The sequence below is a fragment of the Camarhynchus parvulus genome, chromosome 14 (genome assembly GCF_901933205.1).
Source record: "Camarhynchus parvulus chromosome 14, STF_HiC, whole genome shotgun sequence".
In the NCBI taxonomy this organism is placed as follows: domain Eukaryota; kingdom Metazoa; phylum Chordata; class Aves; order Passeriformes; family Thraupidae; genus Camarhynchus; species Camarhynchus parvulus.
The window spans coordinates 7,131,186-7,148,194 of NC_044584.1; the positions used below are offsets into that span (position 1 = coordinate 7,131,186).

The 17,009-nt window shown below is 43.7% G+C and overlaps 1 protein-coding gene across 1 annotated transcript in view; it reads right to left on the reverse strand.

The window, feature by feature from the left end:
• FOXK1 (forkhead box K1) overlaps positions 1-16,650 on the reverse strand; it is a 56,199-nt gene extending 39,549 nt beyond the window's left edge. Inside the window, exon 1 of the mRNA XM_030958000.1 lies at positions 16,268-16,650. Coding sequence (XP_030813860.1) covers positions 16,268-16,650 — 383 coding nt within the window. The remainder of the gene's footprint in view (positions 1-16,267) is intronic.
• Positions 16,651-17,009: the final 359 nt, after the last annotated feature.

Below are 17,009 nucleotides of genomic sequence, written 5' to 3' on the forward strand. Positions count from 1 at the left end.
AATTAGCTGTAATGGATGTTTCTATTGAGCACAGTTGCACAGGGCTTCCCTCTATGCCATTTCATCAAGGTTCAAACAAATTGAGAAACACTTCCACATAGAGGCAGATTTTCAAGAAGGTATTTTAGCAAACTCCTTTTGAAGACAGCAAAGTTCACAGCAAAGTTTGGCCAGACTTCTGGGATTCTTCTTCCTGCCAGCAGCAGGCACACACAGATGTACACAGAAAAGATCTGTGATCCCTCAGTCCCTGCAGACATCCCTGACAGCACTGAGAGCAGCACTGCCACTGCCCAGCCCAGCAAAAGGCAGCGAGTGAAACTCAGCCAAGCAGGTGCTGGGGGGGAAGGAGCATAAACACCCCCAGGCTGATAAGAAAGGCTAAAAAGGAAAAGAGATCCCAGAAGCCCAAGCCAAAGAACTACAAAATGCTGGTTTGGTTCATATATTATCTTCTTTAAAAGCACACAGAACACGATGAGCATTTTGGTTTTAGCCTCCAGCAAATGGATGCTAAAAGTAAAACCTTCAGGAGGGTTTGCTCTGTAGACATCATGCTGTGAAGCTTCAACAGTAATTTTATTCTACATATCTTTCCCACAATTTCTTATCTTTTTTAGCAATCCTTTCAATTGCTGTCAGAGAGCTAATGGATAAATTGAGTTAATTTTTCATTCAAGTGAGAACACTGGAGGCTGCTTCACACCGGAGAATTAGCAGTGAAGATTCAAGAGCTGTATTTTCGTATATATGTCTTTATTTTACATTCCTTACATCTCTTTATTAATGTTCTGATTTCACTCTTTGAAAATTATTTGAGACATCAAGCACAGCTTCACTTTCAGATTCTCCCCTTTGAGTAAAAAAGCACAGAAAAGAGCAAACCAGGTAAGGTATTACAGGTGCTACTTTTTCAGCGTAATGAAACACTGCAACAAGGTCAGGGAATAAATTCATGGAGTATCAAAATAGCAGCTCACAGAAGAGCAGGGGAGAAACTGCCAGAACTGCTGAGAAGGGTGTTTCAATCTGCTAATGGAGAGCCAGCAGGAATAGCAGGAGGCTCCCTCTGAAGTTGCCATCCCGCCTGAAGAATTAACATTATCGACAGGTCTTCTCCAGATTCTACTATCCCCAGCTTGGCAGGATGGGGATAGTATTAAAATTATTATAATAATCCTGCTCAGTCCAACGCCAAAATAACCCCAACTAGAAGCTGTTCCAGTCTTCTCCAGAGAGCTATCAAAGTGCAAATGGTCAGGAATGTGTATTTTCAAAAATGATCTTTCTGAAAGATTTTCAGCAGCAACTATAAGCTAGCCCTGAGTGTCTGTTCATTCACATTATTGTCTGCAAAAAAAGCTGAAGGATATTCTCAAAATACCATCACTATTCACAAACTCAATCCCCACCTGACTAGGATTGATTCACTTATCTTTTTAAAACATAAAAAGCCTCAACTACTAAAACTTACATTAAAATTGATCCAGAAAAATATTGACAATTATTTCCAGCCAAATGATAAGCAAGATGATATTATAAACCAAGCCATGGTATAATCAAAAGAATATAATTAGTAGGCTTTTATAACAAACACCATTAAGGTGAAGGGTCTCTGTTGAAGCCCACCACAAAAGTCACCTTTAAATACTGATGACAACACGACATGGTTATTACTGGGTGCCCATCCACTGGGCAGAGAGAAACAAAGAGGTGGTGCTGTAATTGTACCTCCCTCAGCTTCACATTTCAAAACATTGGAGTCAGCTTCAAAATATGCCATTCATTCCAAGGCAGGAGCACTGGGCACAGGGCTGGCTATCAGAACACAAATTCCTGCTCCCTTCCCAAGTGCTCCTATTGCTTTGCACACCAGCACACTGCAGGTCAGCAGCACGTAGCGCAGATTTCATGGAGTACAGCCAGTGAAGAGCTACCTCAACACTGCCAAGGTGCTAAATGTAGGAGCCTTAGGTCTTGCCTACACCCACAAAAATCAGCTTTCAGATCAAAATAAATTAATCTGCATCAATGACATCTACCTTTTGATCAATATTGGACAGGGGTTTTGTTTGATTATTTTTATTAAAGACTCCCCAGGGTGAATTCTGGCCCTACTTCCAGCACAGCATTACAGAAGCTGCTCTGTTCTGCTGTCTAGTCCCTACTATAAACAACTTCATGTCTCTGAGCACAGTTAAGTTACAGTGAATTTTTTTCTGTGTGTCATATGGCAAACCACATCTTCACCCAGCACCACACTCTGCCAGACAATTCCACTCTCTCATTTATTCTGCCTTTCAGCTTTTCAATGCTGAAAAGCCCTGCAGTTGCATTCCCAGGGGTGTTAACAGACCTGCAGAGAACATTTAGTAAGATGTCCTTACAGGCTAAAATTAACCATAAAGCTGCAGTTTATTTTGAAGCTTGGGAACAGGGAGGTGTTTTATGTGTCAGAACGAGTGGCCTGACATCAAAAACCTGATATGAAAGTTTGCCACCGAAGAAGTGGGCTGGCACAAAGAGCAGACGAGGCTTTTATTTAAATGAAGTTGGCTGCCTGCACCAGAAAGTTTCACTATCAGCACTGCAGATGCCTGATACCATCTGTAACACACAGCAAGCCTATTATGTTATTTTGTTGTGTGTGTGGTTGTATACATAAAAATAAGGAGAGTTAAGAGACTCTATATAACACACAACAGCCTGTGTACCACGGCTGCTCTAATCAGGTATTCCAACCTGTGGAGGTCTAGATCCTATCTTAACCATTTCTGTACCAGCCAAGAAATATTTATCTTCAGAGAAAACATAAATTACGTGCAACACGTGTGTGTATCTCATTTGTATTATCAAATCTTAGAAGCGCAAAACTCCCTTTCCATGTTAAGCTGATCAATCTGTTAATTGTTTAGTATATTGTCAATATTATGTTTTGTTTTGTTTTTTTTCCTAAAACTTGAAAATTATCAGTATCTGTGACTTGAAAATAAATAACCAAAACTTAACATGCTACATATAGACACTCCAAAAGATAAATAGTTATCTGGTTTGTACATAGCTAGGAGGGGCCAGGAAACAAATTGCTTTAGTTCCAAAGAAGGTTTTTTTAAATGAACTCAGTCTCTTTCTGACTCTAATATTTCTGTATTTTAATTTATTTTCCTAAATAGTGCTCACTTTCCAATCTTCCATTTCAAACTTCCTTGCATTCCATATAACAGCACTGTTTTTCAAGATGTCTTTCTTAAAAGGATCACCACTTAAAACTCCTGCAGGTCACAACTCCTTTTAGCATGTTTCAAATCCTGATTTCTCTCTGTGGAGATCAGCAAGCCTCTCCCACCAAGAGAAAAATAAGAGATCCCCTCCTCAAGAGCCAAGGGGTGTTTCCAGAAGGCCAAGCTGAAGAGAAAGGAGTGCAACACCTACACAAAGTGCCTTGCTCGAGCTTTTACTGTGTCACACAAAGGGAAAAAGGCTGTGCTGCCAGGGATCAGTCCCCTGCCAGTGATTTTGGACAGCAGCCTCTGGGACACACCACGGCCACTGCACAGACACGTGGACAACGTCAATAACATCACTATCAGCTGCAAGTAGACACAGATGACCAGCCAGCCACTCCCTCCTCCCAGCCTCCTTTGTGTCAATAAATCTTACCCTGGCTGTTTGAGCAATGTTTAATCATAAACAGTTGGGAACATGCTCCAGAATATAAACAAAGGTGAGTAGGAGAAAAACGGAGAGTACAGTACTGAGAATCACTCGCCACTTGCTGCTGAGCCAGGTAACAGAGAGAAGAGAAACAAAGAGCGGCTGGGGAACAGCACACAAGCACCTGGTGTTCATTTAAAGCAATGGCCATGCAACAACACTAAAGTATCCAGGACTGCAGCCACGGAAGGATTTCAAGGACTAAATGCATTAACATTCTTGGTTCTCTTAAAAACAAACAAAAAAGAAAAATTAAATTGCTTAGAACACCCACTCAGATGCATGGAAATAAACTACCCTCATTGATCTCATCCCACTGCGATTTACAACAGTCATCTTGATTCCCTTCTGTGTTGCTAATCAAGCTAAAATTAACTCCTCTCCTGCTCTCCTGCTTACCACACATGCTAGAGCCACAAACATCAACACTGGGGCAGCAGGATCAATAGTTTCTCTCTACAAGTGCAGCCCACCTCGCTCATGTGGTAAACGTGTATTTAGGATTTACAGGATCTCTCCAGGGATTTTAACCACATTTATCATGGGGCTGCGTAGCTGTTTAGACTGGGTGACAGAATAAGTAGCTCTACACTTCAAACACTTGTGAATAACTTCTAGTCATTACTGGCCTCTATGGAACTCTGTAAAATAGGCTGCAAGAAAGTGGGGATTTCAGTCCTGTTCAGCCAGTGTCCATCCTGGAAGAGTCAACATCACACTTGTCACTCCTACTCTGACTAAGAGCTAAGATGTGTCTTAAGGCAGTATCTTCACAAAGCCCTGGAGGACTCTTCATTCCCAGAAGTTTGGGGCTTATTCAGAGGACACAGAACTTTGTTTATATGGCTGTCACTCTAACAATGCGAGCAAAAATAAATATCATATCCGAGTGTTCAGTTCTAAAGCAGCTTCATTTTAGATCCCAATGTGATGTTTCAAAGGAAAAATGCCAAAGCAAAACTAAATCCCAACCCTACCAGACAACAGCCATTAAACAAAGCTGAAGTACAGATCAAATTGGCAGAACTGTGGAGTGGAACAGAAGTTTCAAAGAGAAAAGCACTCCATGGAGATAAATATACTTCAAGTGTGTGCTTGACAGCAGCCTAGGTTTTATGGTATTGGAAAAATACAGTACAGTGATAAACAAGGTTAGTCCATCCACCCCCATGGTAACTTGTGTCCCACTAAGTAAATTCAAGTGCACGATGAAAGGCAACTCTTATGAAACAATGCACGATGACATTTAATTCTGAGTTCTGCTCTGGCCACCTCATCCTGCACTGCTCCTTCCTCAGACATCAAATTCTACACTGTAAGGCTGAAATGGCAGACACTGCACAGCCTTGGATCAGGAACACGTTTTGCTCAGCCCTTGCAAGGGCTCAGAGGTCTGACGTGTCTCACCCTCCTGTAGGATTCCTCATTTCCCACTTTCCCCAGTCCTAAGGGAGCACTGCCAAACCACAGCTCCCAGTCCCAATGACAACACGTAGCCCCTGGCTGCTTCAAGACTCCAGGACCGTGGCTACTCTGGCAGCACCAGGCAGTGAGTGTGACACTGCTTTCCAGAGATGTCACAGAAACACCCAACACCAGCTCTGGAATACACACAGATGTACCCATTTTCGGGTGCAGTGAACCAGAAAAGGCTGCCTAGCCCCCATTCACACTCAATTTTTCCCTGCTCCAAGATAAACCTTAAGATAAGAGCCTATGTCTGGCTTCCATTCTACCACAGCAGAGACCACAAGAAGTGACTCAGCCTCTGCCACCACCTCTCATTCCTTCCCCGCTTCTGTGAAATTCAAGAGCCCTTCTGAGAGTCTTTCCAAGCCTCTGCTGGTCTCACTGATCTTGGTTAAAATGAAAAAGGTCAATATTAACTATTTTCCTTCTTTGCTCATCTTGGCAGAAACATTCCACTATGTTTCCCCCTCAATCATAAACCACAATTAACACCTACCTCAGTGCCAAAAAAAAAGCCCCATCTGCACCCACGTTCAGAGGAACTTCCCTATACCAGCTTCTACACAGAGTTCTGTTTTCAATAAGAAATTAAACAGTACACCTAGAATTAAATATGTACTGACAGGATGGAACTAACTGCAGGGCCACAGTTGGCCTCTACAAGAAGCACTGGTTATTCATTTCCATACCTCACTCAATACCAAGAATTTTAAATCTTTGCTTAACTGCCATGGAACTTTCAGCTGGCTGCAGATGCTGCCCCTTTCACCACACAAGTCTGGCCAACTTCAATTCTACCCCCATTTTCATCCTAACTCCCATTTCCTCGAGAAGACCCTTCCTTATTACTACAAGCATCCAGAATCTTGGGGAATTTTTGTACCCTGGAGAATAAGGGGAAATTAACTGTTTTAAAATAGCAGTGCATAAAATCTCTTAATAACCTTTTCAGAGAGAGGCACTTGTTTCAGCATCTTTGCTGGATACACTACAGCAGTTTGGTTCTCATGTAAAATCTCATTTACAATGCCATCAACTTTCTTCTAATGGGCCATTCATCATAGCAGGGTTTGCTATCAAGTAGCCAGCCCAATACCTTGAAAAGTCTCACACAAGTCATTTAGCAGAGTCACCCTTCCAAAGCCAGGAACTACCTATAAACACATTAGGAAAGGCTGTGCAAAACAAAATCACCTCAGTAAAGCCCAGGAAAAAACCTCCTAATTTCCACATATATATGCCAGAAAAAGCCTGTGTGTGGGATGGTACTAACCTTTGAATTCAATCAGGCTCTCTAAGAGGGCTCGAACACGCAGAGCATGACTGTGATGTATTTTCCTTTGAGGCTGGTTCAGTTCATTTAGAAAGTGATTTGGAAAAGCTAATGTACTATTTATGTATGTTATAAAAAACTACCCATATGGAGTTAAAACTTTGCAAAATGTTCACACAAGTCCGTTCCGCTCCCTCTGAAGACATTTCACAATCCATTCAATACCCAGTAGAGGAAGCCAGGATTACTGTTTTAAAACAGCTCTGAGGGTAGTTTAAATGTTTTAAAAGCTGACAACTTCTAGACTCAGAGCCAAATAAACATTTGGGGCAACAGTCTCTTACACAAGTGTCTACAAAGTGACATCCACCTGCATCCTTCCAAATACTGACATTTAAAATAAAGGATAAAAGAGAATCCCAGGCACAACCTTCCCTCCTACTAAAAAAGAGAATAATTTTACTATGATTCAGATGATGATGATGTACTGAATTGGCTTGTGAAAGACCACCTAGCTGGACGTGGTTAAGATTGCAAATAATAAAAAACAATCACAAGATTTCTAAGGTATTTTAAATCCTGCCAATATATACAACTGTGCTGAGGGGTTTAGTCCTTGAAAAGAGTTTAACCAACTGAAGTGACAATGACTCTTGCAAAACACAGCACGTGAGGAAGTTGTCACCCCAGTGGTTTCATTATTTTTAAACTACAAAAATTTTGGAGAGTTATCTTGTCATATTAGTGGCATAGTTTAATGCTCCCTTTCCTTTGCTTCAGGAGAATACACAGAATTAGAGAAACATTTTACTGTAATGGATGTACCTTACATGGAAGATTTATGTGAACTTCACAGTTTGCAGTACCAGCTTTTTGGGGAACAAAATTCTGGCCATTTTTTGCTACAGGATTTTAACAGGAATTCTCATTCTTGCAATAGAGAACAAAGCAGGAAGGAATTGAGAAGAAACTGTAGTCTCTTGGAGAAGAGGATGCACCCACCTGGTGACAAGAGACCTCACATTCAGAATCAATATCCACCAAAACAAACTTGTTTCCCAACTTCATCCTGTGGCTGTTTGCAGCGATTTTTACACAATTGTAAACAGATGATGTGCAAGTCTAAACTACTGGATTGTGCCTATTTTCAACAGCCAGTCTGCATATGCTTTGTTTACACAACATACAAAATGATAGCAGTTCTTTCACTGAACCACTGGCCATCAGGAATTTTCTCCTAAGAATTCCTGTGCCTGAAGGAAACTCCAGTGCTTGCCTTTATATTCCCTAAAGGCATTATTAGCAGCAAAGCATGTGCCAGCCTTTGACTTCCTTTGCAGGTCTTCCCAGGACAAAAACGGTTTCATTATCTTGTCTCATTAGACAGCGTCTGAGGGAGAGATGGGAAAAGAAGAGCTACAGTAATTATCCAGCTGAATGGACAAGGCAGAAGGAGGCAAAGCCACCCAACTGCCAGGCTTGTTGACAGCCAACACCCTTTACACATGGTGGGCACGCCACGTTACACCAGCCATGAGACAATTAAAAAAAGGAACGAGATCAATAAATAAATAGCAGTTGGAACATCTCCCACACCAAGAGCCTACCCTTACTGGCTTGGGCTACGCCTCAAACTGAATATGAAAACCAAAATCATTTTTGGCCTACCCATCAGGTAGAGACAAAATTTGCTTTCTGTTTCTAGTCCTTTTCTCCTCCCACACAATCAGGATTCCGAGAGTGTAAGAGTCCAGAGTTCTTATGCCCTCGAGAGAGGAAAGGCCTGAAGTTGCTCAAGAACAATTCCTTTAGCAAGTGCACAAACTGGCTCTGCAGGGAGTCCAGTCCTGCTTAGACAAACTGTTGGTGGCTTCTGTATGTGGCCTAAAGGGAGACAGAAGATTAAAACAGTTTGTGTGGGAAGATTTCCCAAGGCTCTCCTTGAAGTGGCACGAAGCAGAAAAAAGGGGTACAGCTCCAAGGTTGTATTTCAGAGAGAGGGGGAGGGATGTCCTTTTCCACAGTGCTTACACCACCTCTGCAAGGCTTTTTGTCTCCTCATTCTGTCCTAAAAGCTGGAGTGGATTGTACTTGCACATGAAAACAGGCTCTTATGCTGGAAGATTCCTGGGGCAGGATCATAAGTGGTAACAATGTGCTTAAAGTTTCCTTCCACTTCTCCTCCTATCCTAATCACACAGCATATATTAACAGAACCAGACAAAGACTGTCCATCTTTGCTCCTTCAGCTAAGGCAGAGTTCCTAATTAACTTCTACATTATTTCTCCCCAACTGTCAAGATGTCCTCAAAGAACATGAAAATTACATATCTGGTACATTTAAAGGAGGGAGGAAAACCACCAAAGTAAATTGCACATGCACAACAAAGGACAACCCAAGAAATTAAACTCGCTTTTAAGTTACTAAAAATAGACAGGATGGGAGGAAAGGGACTATCAATCAAATCTTAGAGTTGCTGAATATTCAAAGAGCAGCCTTGTAATAGACTGCTCTCTCAAGACTGCTAGAAATTTTTATGATAAAAAATGTACGAGGACATGAAAAAAGGAGCAGAAGGATAACGAAGAGCAAAATACACATGACAGAAGTGGATACAGAGTATTAATTAGGCCATTAAGATACTTAAATGTTTTACTGTCCAATAAAATATGTATTTCATAAAAATTAAGTGCCATGCAGAAGGAATGCACACATACATTTACTGAGCTGTTCTGAAGAAACCAAAGATGTGAATTACCAGCAAAAAACATTCGTGTACAAGAGTGAATAGACATTAGTAAAATTGTATTTGTACTATGAAAACAAAGAATATACAATTGGATGGAAATTTTCACTCACATTTACTTAAGGGAGAAATTCATCTGCTCTATAAGCATCTCATCAATCTGCTTTTATGAGGAGTCTGCAGTCAACTGAAATAAGGAGACTTATAAATACTTGAAGAAACAGTTCAGTGATTAATACTGAATTATTGACTGAAGTGGATGCATTAAGACCAGACAATAATTTGTACTCACAATTAGTCGATTAACCACGTCTGGAAGTACATCAAGATGCCTTTCCATAGCCCACATTCAGGAGACAAAAAAAAAGCTTCAGCTTTTTCATCTTGCAAATTTGTCAAAGAAAAAAAAATCACTGCAAAAATGACACCTCCACATTTTCCCTGATTTCAGTTTTGCAGTCAGTTACATCAGGGCCCATCAGCCATTTCAGAAGCATAAACCAACATTTTAACCTAAGTTTACCTGTCAGAAAACACTGCACAAGCTCAGGGGACTTCTTAGGCATTTGCTGCAAAGCATATTCAACTGTAAGAGAACAAAGACCTCCACCACCCAATACCCTGTGGATATTCTTTCTTTACAGTGGATATCTCAGTCATGAGTCTTTAAACCTCAGGAAACTCCTGGATGTACAGGGACTGAACCAAAGAGAATGAAACAAAGGTGTTGGGCATGGCTACATGTGAGAGAAGCCTCTGTGCTCTGAACAGCTATTAAGGAAAAGGAAAGAATCTGTACTAAAAGCAAATGAGAAATTTTCTCCCTTTTCATTAACATCACCAACTCAAAAGCACATGATTTTTCTTTTTTTAACCACAATTCCACTTGGATTGGAAAGGAAAGCTGTCTCATCCACATCCAACCAGCAGTGAGGTGAAGCTTGGTCTGTGAAGTATTTCTGGTGACGGAGCCCCTTGGCTCTGATGGCAGAACACCCAGACACTGCTCAGACACTGAGCTAGAAGGAACTCAGAGTAAATCACCACATGCCAGAGGAGCTGATATGGAGCTGAGTGCTAGCAGAGATCCCCCAGAATAGGAAAGCCAGCTGGAGGGAACTGTCAGCTCTCTGAGTGGTTTAACAAGCACCTCACCAGCCTGTGCCCCCTTTGTCACCCCAGGCTGTGACAGAGCAGCCCCCAAACCCTCTCTGACATCCCTGCACAAACTCCTCTCAATAACAGACACTAATTACCACACCTGGGCCAGCAATAAGCCTTCATTTGCATGGCATAAGTGGCAAATTCAAGTAGTTCCCTGTTCTCTACCAATATCCTGTTGCCACATCTACTCCTCCAGGCAACTGCAACACCGAGAGAGAGAGAATCTGGTGTCCCACAGAACAGCTCTGATGCCAAATGGCCAGTGGAGCAGTTACTGGGAGCTTGCTGACAAAGACAACAGGCACATTAATCTGCTTGTCATTTATGCTCTCAGTTATTCAGTGCAAGGCTGCCTATCACGTTTTCTGGAGAGGGAGGGTAAAAAACAAAGCAAACAGCATTGTTTTGATTTGTTACCAGGACAGATGCTCTACCGTGAGTACGCTCACACAGCTGGCACCAAAATAACTAGGATATGAATTACTACAGATTTCATCATTTTTATTCCCCATTTTCAGAAAAGCAAGAACTGTCACACTCATTCATCCTCTAGATTGATATGAAAACAAAACAGTACCCACAGGAAGGAACCCACAGTCACCTAAGGATACGTGCCATGATTAAGAGTTTGCTAGCACAAAGAAGTTACACCAGCACAACTTGAATCCACATTTATGACTTTATAGCTGAGACTCCACACAAAACTGTACAAGACAAGTGTGGCATGTTCTCATTAGATTAATCTTCTCATAATCAACACATCAGCTAAGCTGAACCAAGCCTGGTTTAAAAGAATCCATAAGGACATACACTGAGTTTTGCATAACCTTAGTTTATATTCACAACCTGACTTACAGCACAGCTATTTTTGAATCAACAAATTGAGCAGCAGTTTCACATGAGAGAAACTTTCCCTTAAACGTTTAATATAACTCATGACAAATTGAGCTGCTTAGCCAAAAATTATTACTTGACATGAATTCCATAATTAAAATCAGGTAATCCTTTATCACATCTTGCTGTGCAACAAAAAAACCTGTTCTCAAAGACAGTCTTTGAAATTAAGTAAGAGCATGAAAAATACAAGATGAAGCACTAAGAAAGCAAATCTTTAAAGGGTTTCTAGCAAGAGTAAAACCACCATCCACAAGCTGTAGCACGGCAAACAACGTATTTCAAACAAAGAACGAAAACAAGAAAATTGTTGCAAATGCAGATAATGCAATATTTAAAAAGCAAAACTACCTGAGGAGTTACCACAGACAACATACATACGCAGCATTTCAGAAACAACTAGTTCTGCAGTCGTGGTTCTGTGGTCACAGCATTTCCTTGGTGGGTACACAGGGTGTGCAGCTGCCCCCAGCTGTAAGGACACCCTCCCCTCCCTCGTGCCCACCGTGATGGCATCGCTCCAACCACAAGAATGGAGCTTGAGTGGTTGGTGAGGTCACCAAAACACTGCAGTGCATTGTGCACATCTCCATTTCCCTAGAATATGGCATTTTTTAAAACTTGCCTGGAGTTTCTGGCTATCAGACTGTACAGCCACATCCCTTAGAAACTGGATCTAATTCTCCATTTTCTGGTTGCTGAGACACCCACACTACCCAAACACCAAAGGGAACTCGTGTACTCACAATATGGAAAGATTAATGCACGTGTAAAATTCTGCAGGATCAGCACCTTGGTGTGTGGTCAGAGTATTGGACTATTTATTTTTGTCAAGTTTATCGAGCACCTAGAAAAATCCCATTATAAATAAAGCAGCATGCTCTTAATAAAACTTGACATGCGTGGTAAGTTTTCAATTTATAATGGGGCTAATATACATAATGTTTTTATTTTAACTCTGTGTTTTAATTTGATTTCCTACATCCATATATTTACTTCCCTTGTATTTATTCTCAAGCTAAAAAAGCTCCTCCATTTATTTTCTAAACACTAAAAGAACTACAGGTTTAAAAACTTGTTTTTATGCTTAGAAACCTCATACTGAAAGAACTCATTTACACTGAAAAACACCAACTTCAGGCTCCATTAATTATGCTACTGCAAAAATTCTAAATGTTCACAGCAGCAATAAGCAAATATCCCATGAAACATTCCCAGACAAGCATCATTTTCCAATCTATTGAGCTCACAGTTCAAAAAGCTCAAGTGCTATTATCAGGCTATGCTCAAGCAACACTTGCAGGTTTAGTCAATAGAACTTTTGTATTTAGGAGCATCTGAAGACCTGACTCATAGCTACTTAAAATTCAGGTTAACAAGTTAAACTTTCAACTGCTACAGCGCCTTCTGTTCTGGGGGACAAAATAAATAAATAACTAAACAAATGCTTATTTTAGTTACTGAAGTGTCTAACTTATTACTGCCAATTATTTTTAAAACAGAGTCAATTTTGAAGAAAACAAAGAACAAGTTAATAATTCATCATTAACGTGATCCTGTAAACACCTGATTACACCATAAATTTGAAGAAATTACTGTTTTCAACAGGCAAAAATACTGCACTTCATGGTTCCTGCTCTATCTTACACTTTTGCTGGTATTAAGAGTTTTTAAAACCTAGCGCATATTCTCCTGGTAGTTTTGAGTTTCTCTCTTTCTTACAGAAAAATACCCAGATATTTATCTACAGATTTGCAGCTCCCACCAGCACAGCTAAAAAACCATCACAAGCTATAAAAAGAGTTTCTAGCAAATCCTTAATTTGATTTGAAGCACTTATTTTTGATGTAAGTACTTCCATCATTTCATCTTGATTTATATTTGTAATGTCTGCTGTAGTGTGGCACTTATTAATTAAACTGATTAAGGATCTTCAGCTGTACCACAGACCCTCCACTCTCACCCACTTTGCTCCTGTCATTAACCTCTAGGAAATGTCCTCTTTGTTGGTTATTGCTGTTTAATTATACTGTATAGTTATGTCATCACATCTGTGAAATACAACCTCCCATAACAACACAGCTGTGGGATATGATACTCCTGCCCAGCAGTAAAATCCTGGTTACAGCAGAGAATCCACACACACCACGTTGATGGAGGAAGTGATACAAAGCTTTTCAACAGCCCTTGATTTTGAGTAGGGCTGTTGAGACAGGAGGTAAGTACAGCCTTCAAGAGAGGTCTCAAACTCCTCCTTTTTCCTCCCTTCCAACCCCTCCTGACAAGATATTCCACACATTTCAGGAATTACTTCTAAACGTAGAAAACTTAGAAAAGAGAAGTTCTACGCAGAAATAGTAAAGTGAGAAGGAACCTCAGAAAACAGAATTTATGAGCTCATCATCTATTTTTTGACGAATAGTATGAACTACAACTGAAAGACACTTTTTCCTGGAACCCTCTGCTTCCATTCATGATCTCATGATGCACAAGCATTTCCTCTGCTTGTAAAGTAACAGCAGCAGTGACTGCAGTGGTCCAAAGAAAACACTTTGCACATTTCTGCCATTCTTTACAGGTGTGGGGGGAAAAGGGAGGACAACCACTCAAAGAACTGGTTTTTAGAATATTACCAGTAAGAGCTCCCCACATCACAAGGACCTCTCTCTAAAACGTTGGATGGAACGGTCACTAAATCCTGATATTGAACATAAACTGTACATTCTGCTGGTACACGGAAAAGGTGTGGCTGTATCAAACACAGCAGGAATGTTACCATAATATGCAGAAAACATTGTGTAAAATCTGTGTACTTACAACCTGTCCTCACTTTGTCCTCCTTCTGACAACATTAGCTGGCAGTAAGCACACAGGCTTCTCTACAGGAAAGAAATGGCACTTTATGTTTACTGGGGAGAGATTTTTGTGTGTGTGTGTGTGTGGAGAGGGTCACTGGGAGAGAATTGCCTGATTTTTCAAGAGTGGAGATAATGAGATAACAGCAGACAGTTTCAAGCCTCAATCAAGACTCTGTATGCCAAGCTTCAACAAGATTTTCTTTTTCCTGGTTGGAGTTACAAACCCTTGACTGGCCAGTAAGGAGTTGTTTACCTGAGAGAAGCAAGGAGGCAAATTCCTTTAGATTGATGCAAAACATTTTCCTACTCTGGAAGTCAGAAAGTGAGGAGCACCAAGTTTATTTATGTAGCTCAACCAGCAGCCAAGCTATGAGGATGCCTTATTGTGTAGAGTTCAGAAGTGTACATTAAACTCCTCCCTTTAAAGCAACGCAGAAGGAAAGTTGCCATTCCCACTCCAGGAGTCAGGAGCAAAGGGGAGAGAAATAAGCAACGAGGTTGCTGTTTGACATAGTTTTCTGTCAATGCTTATGATTAACCAAGTGAAGAAACAGAATGACAGGGAGCAGAGAGCTTGCACAGATACCAGAGCCAGAGGGAATGACAACAGAAGTGCCCAGGGCTTCGGGTGGTCTTGTTTTACAAAGCCAGATTAATTAACCAGACACTAAAGGACATCTCTTTTAGAAAATGAAACATGTTAGAAACCAAAACGCCTCAGAGAGTGAGCAGCTAGGGAGCTATAAGTAAATTACTAAGAACAAAATGAAGCAGCCTGCAGAGGAAATGAGTAATTAAAAAACCCTCCCCTGAGCGACAGTCTGGCGATAACTCCAGGACCCTGGTGCTGGAGGTAAACAGTACCTAAGCCAAAATGTGACAGATGAAAACAGATGTTTTATACAAACAACAACCCCACAATCTCCTGCCTTTACAGTGCACTCAGGAACGGCATTAGGCACAGTCAGTCTGGAACAACCTGAGGAGATGCACACAGGAATTACATCACCCACCACTATCACGCTGCTGCCCTGGGGTGAAGCACTGCAGTCACTGGACAGTACTCAGCAACTATAAACAATGTTTTCAGAGGAAGAAATAGAATAACATCAACCTCATTCTTCTTGCTGCAAGAGAATTTAACAGAGCACAGACGCTGCTGGCACAGTAAACCCTTCTGCACCCCTTTCTCCCTCCATAAGGAAGCAAAGTCACCCTTGGGCACCTGCTGCCCTGGTGAGCAGCATCACTCCCAGCCTGGCCTGACTCCTTTTCTTCTGCTGCTCCAGAGAGACACCAAGAACAACACCTAACTTGCCAACCCTTAAGTAAGCAATTCTGGCGAAGTGGTTTCCAACTTTTTCCGCTAGATCTCTTCCAAGGAAGACAAGCCTTGGGTGTAGCGAGTTTTAGCCCACTGAGAGTCCTTCCTTCTTCTCTGTCTTTTTGAAACCCTTAAGAGCCAGCAGTTGAACATGAGTCTGTCTGCAGGCAAGCATGGAGGATGACGACCATGGGGGACACCCTCCAGCGAGGGGCTTATACTTCACACTTTTCCCCCAGACATGGCTCTCTCAGAGGGAGCAGCCCCAGTCCCAATGAACATCATCCTCTTTCTCAGCCACGGATGGCAGCAAGGCTGGGAAGGTGGACATCCCATGTTGATGCTCAGAATCTCATCAGGCAGATGTCCCTCAACAGCATCTCAAGCCCTCCACCAGGTGAGTGTTGCTCACCCACTGTAACCAACTTCAAGTCGGGACCTTCAATGCCCCCTAAGGCTCTCTGTGAGCAGAGGGATGCTATCTCAAGCCCTCCACCTTATTCAGAGGCAGACCCCCACCACCCCCTGAGACCCCTGGTGGGCAGGGGGATGCTTGATCCCTGTTTCCTTCATCAGCTGTGGCCCTTCACCATCACCTCAGGCCCTTCTCCTGGCAGACACACATGCCCTGCACGGGACACGGGCAGCTCACCGCCTGCTCCGTGGGTCGAGGGATCCCTCCCCATTCCCTCCTCGAAGGAGCCCCCGCTCCGCCCAGCCCCATATCCCCTCCCCGGGACAGAGGGTCCCTCTCCGCCCGCCGGGACCGTTCCTGCCCTGCGGAGCGGGCCCGGCCCCGCCGCCCCCGGCCCCCGGCACTCACTGCGGCGGGAGCTGCAGGGCCGGGCCGCCGCGGCGCTGGAAGGCGCCGTCCACGAAGACGCCGTTCTTGCCGAGGCAGCGCAGGTAGAAGTGCGGCTCCTGGAAGCTGAGCTGCAGGTGCCGCCGCGAGATGAAGCTGGAGTGCCCCATGTTGACGTCCACCGAGCCCTGAGAGGAGTTGCGGCCTATGGTGACGGCCGGCTGCCGCATGAGGAACTCGAACTCGCGGCCCTGCAGCCGCGCCAGCACCGGCCCGGTGCAGGCGGCGGGCGGCGCGGCCGGGGGCGGCGGCCCGGGAGGGGGCGCGGCGGCGGGGCTGCAGGGCGCCGAGCGCAGCGCCAGCAGAGCCCGCGCCCCGCTACTGTCCTCCCCGACTTCGGCCATGTTCCCCGGCAGCGAGCGAGCCAGCGTGCCGGCCTCCGGGGCGGGGCCGGCGGGGCGGGGATGGCGGGGACGCGGGGCGGGGCGGGAGCCGCGCCGGCCGCCGCCTCCCCGGCAGGTCCGCCGGGCGCGGCCGCCCCGCCGCGGTCCGGGGCGCGGGGCGGGGGCGGCAACGGCGGGCGCGCGGCGCCGCCTGCGGGCCAGGGCGGGCAGCGCGGCACGGGCAGGTGCGAGGGAGCGGCCCCGGCGCGGCGCTCCCGGCGGTTTAACCGCTCCGGGCCGGCCCCGGCACCGCCGCACAAACACCCCCGAGCCGCGGGGCTGCCCCCGCCGCACAGCAGTGCGCTCCGGGCTTTCTGCGG